Consider the following 8,987-nt stretch of genomic DNA (forward strand, 5'->3'; position numbering starts at 1 on the left):
ACATATGTGTGCCTGCATGTACACATGTATCGCTCTGGTGGCAGTCGTCTCATGTGCCACATATGTTTCCTCCATAACCACATAAATTCTGGACGCACTTCTAAGATTATTTTTCTGAGCGCAATCAGTTTGTGTTTTTGGAGAGTCAAGGCGCATAGAGATAATTTCAGTCTGCGTAGGAGCAGGGCATCAATCTGGACACAACCGGAAGAACTAAACAGACAAACTGCATTTGGGATTCGGCTGGAAACTAGCTAAAGTTCCTCTAGAGGTTGCAACATCGAAAAATGGTGGGTATTGCGGGAGCAGAAGTTCAATCAATGTCATTGGGCGGATCAATCAGTCCGCTCAACTGATAACAGAATGTTTGATCATCTTCCGTTCGACGATGATGTGTACCAATGGGAAGTTGATTCAGAAATGTATGTATGTACCCACAGGAGATCCAAATCCAGCTGATTGTGCTCTCCCTGATCTGCCTGTGCTCCGGCCAAGCAGCCAAGATTCTTGTGCTCTTCCCACATGCCAGCGAGAGTCATTTTGCGGTGATGCGCACTCTGGTCACAGAGTTGGCCAGCCGGGAGCATAATGTGAGTATGACATGCGGCAAAGACTGACAATAAGTGATTGGAAATCTCCAACAGGTTACGGTATACACTGGACACGGTCTGGGAGAGCACTTGGAGAACGTGACAGAGACGATTATTCCCGAATATCCATTCTGGAGCAACTGTAAGTAGGCGAACCAAAAGTCTCAGTGCAATTCTCATTTCCACAAACAGTGCAAAAGCATGCAGCACCCAAGGGAAACCTCGCCGATCTGGGCAGATTGTCCACCGCAAGTCTTCGCAAGTCTCTGGCCATCGTCGGAGCCAATGCCTTGGACCACTTCCTCAGCCAAGAGCCCCTGCAGAAGCTCCTGCAGCAGTCCCCAGTGGAGTTTGACTTCGATGTGATAATTTTGGACTACTTCTACACGGAGGCACTGCTGGCCCTGGGCCATTTCCACGAGAAGCCTATCGTTGGCATTGTGAGCACGGACTTCGGCAACTACATGGAGGCAGTACAGGAGTCCATGGTGCCAGCGGCATGCTCCCCCATCGACTTTGAGCACTATGTACCCTCGCTGGGATTCTCGGCGAGATTGGGAAACATCCGGGAGTGCATCTCGCGCAGGAAGCTGTTCGCAAAGGACCACTTTGGGGCACAGGAACAGCTCATTGCTAAGCACTTCAAAGTGAAATTCACTATCCCAGAGCTGCAGGCGAATCAGCTTTCTCTGCTCCTGCTCAACAGCCACGTGCCCCTGATGACGCCTCGTCCGAGTCTGCAGCAGATTGTGCCCGCGGGTGGCCTTCACATTCGTGGTCCGCGGGAGCTGCCATGGAATATCAAGCGGTTTCTGGAGGAAGCTCGTGCCGGAGCCATCTACTTGCAGCTGGGCAATGAACAGCCATGTGGCGAGCTGCCCAAGTTGAAGTTGGAGGCGCTCCTAGGGTTCTTTGCCACCCGCAATGAAAAATTCATTTGGTCCTGTCACGATGTGAAGACATTGGAGGGTCTGCCCAAGAACGTGATGATCCAGCATGCGGTGCCGCAGATCGACATCTTGGCACATCCTCGGGTGAACGCCTTCATAATGAACGGAGATCTGCTCAGCCTGCAGGAGGGAATCGTTAGAAATGTGCCGACTCTAGGCCTGCCAATCTTCCAGAACGAGCGGCAGAACATGGAGCTGGCAGTGAAGCTGGGTGTTGGCCTGAAGCTGGAGCAAGAGAACGTCACCATTGCATCCCTGTCCTGGGCTGTTGACAGGCTGCTGCAGGAGCCACAGTATCAGGTTACGATTCGCGATGTTTCGCTGGAGTTCCGGGACAGGCCGCTGGGCGCCCTGGCCAGCGCCATGTTCTGGGTGAACTATGTGGCAAGGCATAAGGGGGGCGCTGCGATCAGAACGCGAGGAGTCGGCATCTCCTCGAATCATTTGCACCTCTCCGACCTGTTCTTGTTCTACTTTGGAGTGTCGTTATTTTTTGTTGGCCTGCTGGTGGCTCTGTGCTTTGTGGCCATATTTGTTTGGAAGAAGAAATTTTCTGGCAAGAACACCAAATTGAATTAGTTTTAAGAAAGAAGTACAGTGTATTGAATGCAAATTAATTGTAGCTTTATTTACATTAATAAATTGGAAAGTGCGCCAAAGTTTTTTTGACAACATGCTTGCTGTTTTTCTGCATATCGATAGCTTCTGGAAAGTTTCTGGAAAAAAAATTATGTTTGCAGTTTTCACAATCTGCGTAACCACAGAATGCATAGTGTTTTTGCTAATTATTATAGTGCAATTAGTTTATGGCCGACAAATAAATTTATTTAAGCCGATAGTAAAACAATGTGACCGTTTACGGCTCTAAGGGTATATTTACGGTATATTATAAAAATGATAACGCACATTTCAGTATATTTATGCGGGTCAGACGGTATATTTTATCGATAGGTCCGCGGCCATCTTCCTTTCTAAATCCGCGTTCGCAGTGAGACGTGTTTAAAACGTTTTCGAGTGTTTTAATAGGTAATTATTGGCCCAAAGTGTTTGAAAATGAACCCGAAGAACCCTGCGCAATTGTGCACATGCCTGGTCGTGTGGGCAGCGGGGATGGGGCGTGTATAAACAAGTGCCGCGAGCGGCGTGCCACACGTGGAGAGTCTCGAGCTGGTCAGCGGAGCATTCACATTGCTTGCAGTGAGGTTATGTTGATTCGCACAGAGACAACAACAACAACTTGTAGTGGCAAACCTTTTGGTAGAACCTTTGTGTAAAACGATTGACTAATGAGTGTATTTTGTGTTTCAGCTCCGTCAAAATGTCCGGTACAACCGCCACAGTCCGCACCCGCAAGTTCATGACGAACCGCCTGCTTGCCAGGAAACAAATGGTCTGCGATGTTCTGCATCCAGGACTCTCGTCGGTCAACAAGACCGAGATCCGCGAGAAGCTCGCCGCCATGTACAAGGTGACTCCCGATGTCGTGTTTGCATTCGGTTTCCGCACAAACTTCGGTGGCGGCCGCTCCACTGGCTTCGCCCTCATCTACGACACCCTGGACTTTGCCAAGAAGTTCGAGCCCAAGTACCGTCTGGCCCGTCACGGTCTCTTCGAGCAGAAGAAGCAGACCCGCAAGCAGCGCAAGGAACGTCGCAACAGGATGAAGAAGGTCCGTGGTACCGCCAAGGCCAAGATTGGTGCTGGCAAGAAGTAAATGCTCTGGCAAATTCCGAGTGCGTGTGTGTTGTCGGTTTGCTGGAACGCTCATCGACAATTTCCAAATGCTGCTGGTTATGCGTTAGTTACACCTTTTTACCAACAAACAAAGGACGATACAAAATCAGTGTTTACTTTTGGAGCGGCTTTTGTTTGTATACTAAGTAAATAAAACTCTAAAAGTAAACAATAAATTAACTTAAATTGGGTAAAATTGCGTGGGTTCTATGCACCACTAAACATATGCATATATGCATTACTATTAGCCAAGAATATTTCACTTGGAAATCCAAATCAATTTGGAGAGACTTGGCAGTGGTAACCAAGAACATGAATCTTGGCAAAATCGGATTTATTTATAACATTTGATCTGATGGAACAAGCTGTTAAAACAGCCATGTACTGCACGACCATCGATTGGTTCTACGATTGGTCGGTGTCCATGCTCCCCGATCCGGTGCTGTGGTTAGTTAGAAACTTAGCTGAAAAAAGCATATACTCGAAACTATTAATTCATTAAGGCCCTGCAGCTATAAACAAATATTAACGATCCAGGTTTACGTCCCAAAAATATCATCGGGTGGGGAGAGGGAACTACAGGATGCCCGTAAAAATCTAACGGCAATAAACAAACAAATACCCTGTGAATGGAGTACAACGAAGTACTGGCCCAAAAGTGTCAATCTGAGAAGAAGTCATTATTAAATGGGTTTAAAGAAGATTTGAAAGAGGAATTTTTACATTTTAGATGAAATTCAAACATTCATACTGCTAGTTCTTTGACAAGCAACATGCCATGTAGCAAAATGTGTAGATAAAATGTAAAAAAATAGAATTGGTTGACTTTTTGTTTGTTTAAGACTTATTTCAATAAAAGGAAGTATTTAAAATTAGCCAGTCTTGAGAAAAATTGATTAATTTATTGAATACAATTATATGACCAGTGCTGAAAGTCCTAGCTTGTTAGTAATACAAAACCGAATATCAAAATCAAGGAATATGACATGGATAGTGAATTATTGAACCAGTGGGAGTGGGGGTGAACTGATTAATTTCAGTAAATAGCTGTCTAGGCAGAATTTCAGAATCAATACAAGCTAGTTTAAAAAAAATAGTTAAAAATGGCCAAAAATGAATTAGCAAAGCCTAGGATGACACTAAATACATCTACTAAATATGTAAATTAGCCATATCATTGACTGACGTTGACAACACGTAAATAAAATAGTTGCAGTTGCACCTTAAAAAGGCTAGATATAGCCGGAAACAAGCTGAAACAGCAGCACTGGTGAATAGTTCTTTTTTTTGACGTTCGAACAACATTGATGTTATTCGTATACAGAAATAATTGTATAAAAGTCGTTTAAATGCTTCAACTCAGGCTAAGAGGGTACTCCGAGTAGTAAGTGGCATCCAGAGAAGCTACAATCGAGCTTAGACATGTCCACCAATTCCAATGGGAGTGGCGGAGCAGCAGGCGGTACCACTAGCGGCGGCACCACCAGCAGCGGCGGCGTCGTCTCGCCTGGTGATTGGATTTGCCCAGATTATGAGTGAGTGCGCGTAAAGATTGAGGGAAAAGCAAATACCCAAGAAGAACCAGCAGGAAAATTCAATAAATTGTAAATTTTGGTGTTTTCGCACGACTTTGCAGCTGTCGGCATCTGAACTTTGCGCGCCGCACGCAATGCAATAAATGCAACCACGACCGTGATAGCATTGATAAGACAGAGCGCGACCGAGATCGGGGCAATGGCAGTAGCAGCAGCAGCAGCAGCTCTAGCAAGAAGAAGCTGGGTACCGAAATTGGAAAAGCGGCAGCGGACAAGTCCCGGGGCCTCTTCAGCGCCGAGGACTGGCAGTGCGCCAAGTGTGCAAACGTGAACTGGGCCAGGCGGCAGACCTGCAACATGTGTAATTCGCCCAAGTTTACGGATTCTGAGGAGCGAACTGGTAAGCTCTCCGGACACCGGCACAATTGCATATTAGCTTGCTAATGACCGCTTTTAGGCTTTGGCGGTGGCTATAATGATCGCGGAGTTGTCGAGTACAAGGATCGCCAGGAGTCGGACAGCGAGTATGATGAGTTCGGACGCCGTAAGAAGCGGAAGAGCCATGAAGAGCGCGATGGGTCTAAGCGAGCAAGAAGGTCCAGCGACGCTGGGGAGGATGAGGAAGAGGACGACGATGATGATGATGGGGATCTGTCCAAGTATGATCTATGGGGTGACAGTGAAGTAACCTCATCCGAAGTCAATAACAAGGAGCCGGCGGGCAATGGCAGCAGGGCCATCAAGGGTAGCAAACGGACCTCACGCGATTCCGCATCGTCCGCATCATCCTCGTCCTCGTCTAGCTCGTCCAGCTCCAGCGACTCGTCATCATCGTCGTCATCCTCGAGCAGCTCGAACAGCAGTGGGTCCACCAGTAGGCGTGCCAAGAAGCGCACTGCATTGCCCAGCAGACGTTAGCTAAATTTTATTGCGTTTCGTTTCTCTTCACTTATTGCGGAGGGGATATTTATTTGTTTATTTATTTACTTTACAAACTCTGCGCTGCCCTCGAACATGACATGCATAATAAGGTCAAATTTATTCTAAAACACTATAATAAAACACATAATTTAAGAACATCAGCATTCACATTTATTGTAAGACACAATAATATAAAAGAATTGGTCCTAATTGAAGCTATCCTCGTCTTGTTTTTGGCTGGTAACAGCGGCTGCCGCATCGCGCTGCTCTATCAACAGGGTCAACTCTTTCTTCGACTGCTCGATTTGCTCCTCGGTCACCGTCAATGGAATATCGCAGGATATTTGCTCTTTTCGTATAAATTCCATTTTTCGGATGGCATCTTCTAAAAAGGGTATTTTTTGGGCCTGCAGCTCCTTGTGATAGGCCTCTAGACGTTCCTCCTTCAATGTTTCGCAATAGGTGTCGGTTAACTTCTGGAGCGACTCTTTGCGTGTGATCCAGTGGAAATGTGCTGGCGGTGGCTTGTATACCAAATCAAGCTTCTCCAATATCCATTCGAAGCGGGGATAGTCCCAGCGTCTCAGATATTTAAGGAACTTCTTGCGCTTATCAATCAGCTCCTTGAGACGCACCTTAATCATCTTGTCGCGGGGATGCTTATCCATATGCTCTTGATACCGACGAATAATGGCGGTCATGTTGGCCACTAAAAATGGACGAATATAATTAAGGGTTATTATTGGTTATTATGCAGGAGCGCTTGTGAAAAAAATAAAACCCCTGAAAAAACCCAAACACAAAACACACCCATAAAATCTGGATGAACTAAGTAACCAAGCAGTGTACCCCTGTATTCCCTGTCATAGCGTTAGATAAAGCTATTTAAGGCAATAATTCTAGAGAATAAAAATCAGTTTCAAGTTTTTAAGCAGTGAACTAAATGCAAGCGGGTAATAAACCAGTGAGTTCTTAACAATTGATCATTTGATACATACACTTTGACTCCATGGATCCATAGTCCAGGGCATGCCTCTGCACTTCCTTTACCATCTGATCGCGATAATAACGTGTAGTCAGATGGTTGGCATTGTTGGATAGCTTAAAAAGCGATTTAACCGTATCGTCGGCACTAGGAAAGGAAACGAAAATTACTTTTAATACATTCGGCAACACAACGATTTGTTAGCAGAACTTACTTTTCAAGCTCCTTACAATCTTTATAGTCCAGAAGCACTTCGTCGGCATTCAGGGGTGTCAGCTTGGAGAGATCGCCACTCTTTTCTGGCTTAATGCAGGAGATCTTCTCTGGGCGCACCCATTTGATTTTCAGGTCCGACTTAAAGGCATATTCACGAACAAATTGGCGCGGCACTGCCTGCGCTATATTTAATAGTTTATTCATTAATTTCGGTTTTTATTTTGTAGCCAAGTGGTCGATAGGTTATATCACTTGGCCAGTGTACACAAACAAACGGAAAATTATAATTGCGGGTCAGCTGTTGACGGTGGCAGGGTGACCGTTTACGGTATACTATACTCTTTTCGGGATATTTCGGGATTACGTCTAAAAGTATATTTACGGTATTTTCTGAACATAAGAAAGTATATTTCTGGCGGTGCACCGTCGTCCCATCTGTTGTCTTGCATTCATTGATTTTGACATCCAGGGACTTTGAAATTTTGTGCAATTAACGTAAATTGACCATGTCGCACATGTCTCACATGTTGCAGCAACCGTCCACGTCCTCCAGCGTGGCCTCAACCTCATCGCGGACCATGTCGCTGATGGAGAAGCAGAAGTACATTGAAGACTACGATTTCCCATACTGCGATGAAAGCAGCAAATATGAAAAGGTGGCCAAGATTGGACAGGGGACCTTTGGGTGAGTTAATCAAAGCATATATGCATGTACTGAGCATTAAATAGAAAACATTTTCTGTGTATTTCAGCGAGGTGTTCAAGGCACGGGAGAAGAAGAGCAACAAAAAGTTTGTGGCCATGAAAAAAGTGCTCATGGACAACGAAAAGGAAGGCGTGAGTCAACGAAATGTTTCAACGCGAGTAAATACCAAAATATCTCTCTTGAATAGTTTCCCATCACAGCCCTGCGTGAGATTCGAATCCTGCAGCTGCTGAAGCACGAAAATGTGGTTAACCTGATTGAGATCTGCCGCACCAAGGCCACAGCCACAAATGGCTACAGGTCCACTTTCTATTTGGTCTTTGATTTCTGCGAGCACGATTTGGCCGGGCTGCTGTCGAACATGAATGTGAAATTCAGCCTCGGGGAGATCAAAAAGGTTATGCAGCAGCTGCTGAACGGCCTCTACTACATACACAGCAACAAGGTGTGTAATATTAATTGTTAAGATTACACCAAAACCCCATAAATTATTGGCTTCCATCTTCCAGATTTTGCATAGAGATATGAAGGCTGCCAATGTTCTGATTACAAAACATGGAATCCTGAAGCTGGCCGACTTTGGCTTAGCTCGCGCATTTAGTATCCCAAAGAATGATTCAAAGAATCGCTACACAAACAGAGTCGTTACGCTGTGGTATCGTCCGCCCGAGTTGCTGCTGGGAGATCGCAACTATGGTCCGCCTGTGGACATGTGGGGCGCTGGCTGCATTATGGCCGAGATGTGGACACGCTCTCCCATTATGCAGGGCAACACAGAGCAGCAGCAGCTGACTTTCATTTCGCAGCTGTGTGGATCGTTTACGCCAGACGTGTGGCCAGGAGTGGAGGAACTGGAACTGTACAAGTCCATTGAACTGCCAAAGAATCAGAAGCGCCGCGTCAAGGAGCGTCTGCGTCCGTATGTTAAGGATCCCACTGGGTGCGATTTGCTCGACAAACTCCTGACTTTGGATCCCAAGAAGCGCATTGATGCGGACACAGCACTGAACCATGACTTCTTCTGGACCGATCCCATGCCCAGTGACTTGAGCAAAATGTTGTCGCAGCATCTGCAGAGCATGTTCGAGTATCTGGCCCAGCCGCGCCGCAGCAATCAGATGCGCAACTACCATCAGCAGTTGACCACGATGAATCAGAAGCCGCAGGACAACAGCATGATTGATAGAGTCTGGTAGAATATAGACTTAAATTAATATACATACATGTAAGATTTTCACTATCAATAACTATAAGCATTTAGTAAGGCTTGAGGAGGGTATACCATACATATTATATGAATAATTAAATTGATATATTGCATTTGCAATTGATATCCCCCTAATATTTGTT

General features: G+C 45.7%; 5 protein-coding genes across 6 annotated transcripts; 4 read left to right on the forward strand and 1 right to left on the reverse strand.

The window, feature by feature from the left end:
* Positions 1-28: 28 nt before the first annotated feature.
* On the forward strand, positions 29-2,209 carry LOC111071035 (UDP-glycosyltransferase UGT5). Its single transcript, XM_022362130.2, has 4 exons — positions 29-290; positions 441-590; positions 645-732; positions 783-2,209. Exons 1-4 carry the CDS (start codon positions 288-290, stop codon positions 2,117-2,119), a joined length of 1,578 nt encoding a protein of 525 aa, XP_022217822.2. The 5' UTR covers positions 29-287; the 3' UTR covers positions 2,120-2,209.
* Positions 2,210-2,468: 259 nt separating this feature from the next.
* Positions 2,469-3,443, forward strand: LOC111071040 (40S ribosomal protein S24). Its single transcript, XM_022362137.2, has 2 exons — positions 2,469-2,566; positions 2,849-3,443. Exon 2 carries the CDS (start codon positions 2,859-2,861, stop codon positions 3,252-3,254), a length of 396 nt encoding a protein of 131 aa, XP_022217829.1. The 5' UTR covers positions 2,469-2,566; positions 2,849-2,858; the 3' UTR covers positions 3,255-3,443.
* Positions 3,444-4,548: 1,105 nt separating this feature from the next.
* On the forward strand, positions 4,549-5,945 carry LOC111071037 (zinc finger Ran-binding domain-containing protein 2). Its single transcript, XM_022362133.2, has 3 exons — positions 4,549-4,809; positions 4,911-5,209; positions 5,267-5,945. The coding sequence occupies exons 1-3, from the start codon at positions 4,697-4,699 to the stop codon at positions 5,725-5,727; spliced, it is 873 nt and encodes a 290-aa protein (XP_022217825.2). The 5' UTR covers positions 4,549-4,696; the 3' UTR covers positions 5,728-5,945.
* Positions 5,879-7,207, reverse strand: LOC111071038 (28S ribosomal protein S15, mitochondrial). The gene is made up of 3 exons (XM_022362134.2): positions 6,930-7,207; positions 6,729-6,862; positions 5,879-6,439 (listed from the first exon to the last, which is right to left on the reverse strand). The coding sequence occupies exons 1-3, from the start codon at positions 7,133-7,135 to the stop codon at positions 5,937-5,939; spliced, it is 843 nt and encodes a 280-aa protein (XP_022217826.2). The 5' UTR covers positions 7,136-7,207; the 3' UTR covers positions 5,879-5,936.
* On the forward strand, positions 6,594-8,979 carry LOC111071036 (cyclin-dependent kinase 9). 2 transcript variants are annotated; one of them, XM_022362132.2, is made up of 5 exons: positions 6,594-6,694; positions 7,465-7,616; positions 7,684-7,768; positions 7,825-8,082; positions 8,147-8,979. In XM_022362132.2, exons 1-5 carry the CDS (start codon positions 6,674-6,676, stop codon positions 8,831-8,833), a joined length of 1,203 nt encoding a protein of 400 aa, XP_022217824.2. In that variant the 5' UTR covers positions 6,594-6,673; the 3' UTR covers positions 8,834-8,979. The 2 variants fall into 2 exon arrangements, with proteins under 2 accessions (XP_022217824.2, XP_022217823.2); XM_022362131.2 differs by lacking the exon at positions 6,594-6,694 and having other exon boundaries at positions 7,349-7,616.
* The last annotated feature ends 8 nt before the right edge of the window (positions 8,980-8,987 follow it).

Source organism: Drosophila obscura, unplaced genomic scaffold, assembly GCF_018151105.1.
Source record: "Drosophila obscura isolate BZ-5 IFL unplaced genomic scaffold, ASM1815110v1 contig_186, whole genome shotgun sequence".
Classification (NCBI taxonomy): domain Eukaryota; kingdom Metazoa; phylum Arthropoda; class Insecta; order Diptera; family Drosophilidae; genus Drosophila; species Drosophila obscura.

Coding starts and splice junctions, on each gene's coding strand:
- LOC111071035 (XM_022362130.2), top strand. Junction 591..644: donor TGGCCAGCCGGGAGCATAAT/GTGAGTATGACA, acceptor AATCTCCAACAG/GTTACGGTATACACTGGACA. Junction 733..782: donor ATATCCATTCTGGAGCAACT/GTAAGTAGGCGA, acceptor TTCCACAAACAG/TGCAAAAGCATGCAGCACCC.
- LOC111071040 (XM_022362137.2), top strand. CDS start 2,859: ATGTCCGGTACAACCGCCACAGTCCGCACCCGCAAGTTCATGACGAAC.
- LOC111071037 (XM_022362133.2), top strand. CDS start 4,697: ATGTCCACCAATTCCAATGGGAGTGGCGGAGCAGCAGGCGGTACCACT. Junction 4,810..4,910: donor TGGATTTGCCCAGATTATGA/GTGAGTGCGCGT, acceptor ACGACTTTGCAG/CTGTCGGCATCTGAACTTTG. Junction 5,210..5,266: donor GGATTCTGAGGAGCGAACTG/GTAAGCTCTCCG, acceptor GACCGCTTTTAG/GCTTTGGCGGTGGCTATAAT.
- LOC111071038 (XM_022362134.2), bottom strand. CDS start 7,135: ATGAATAAACTATTAAATATAGCGCAGGCAGTGCCGCGCCAATTTGTT. Junction 6,863..6,929: donor GATTGTAAGGAGCTTGAAAA/GTAAGTTCTGCT, acceptor TTCCTTTCCTAG/TGCCGACGATACGGTTAAAT. Junction 6,440..6,728: donor TGGATCCATGGAGTCAAAGT/GTATGTATCAAA, acceptor GTCCATTTTTAG/TGGCCAACATGACCGCCATT.
- LOC111071036 (XM_022362131.2), top strand. CDS start 7,438: ATGTCGCACATGTCTCACATGTTGCAGCAACCGTCCACGTCCTCCAGC. Junction 7,769..7,824: donor TGGACAACGAAAAGGAAGGC/GTGAGTCAACGA, acceptor TCTCTTGAATAG/TTTCCCATCACAGCCCTGCG. Junction 8,083..8,146: donor ACTACATACACAGCAACAAG/GTGTGTAATATT, acceptor TCCATCTTCCAG/ATTTTGCATAGAGATATGAA.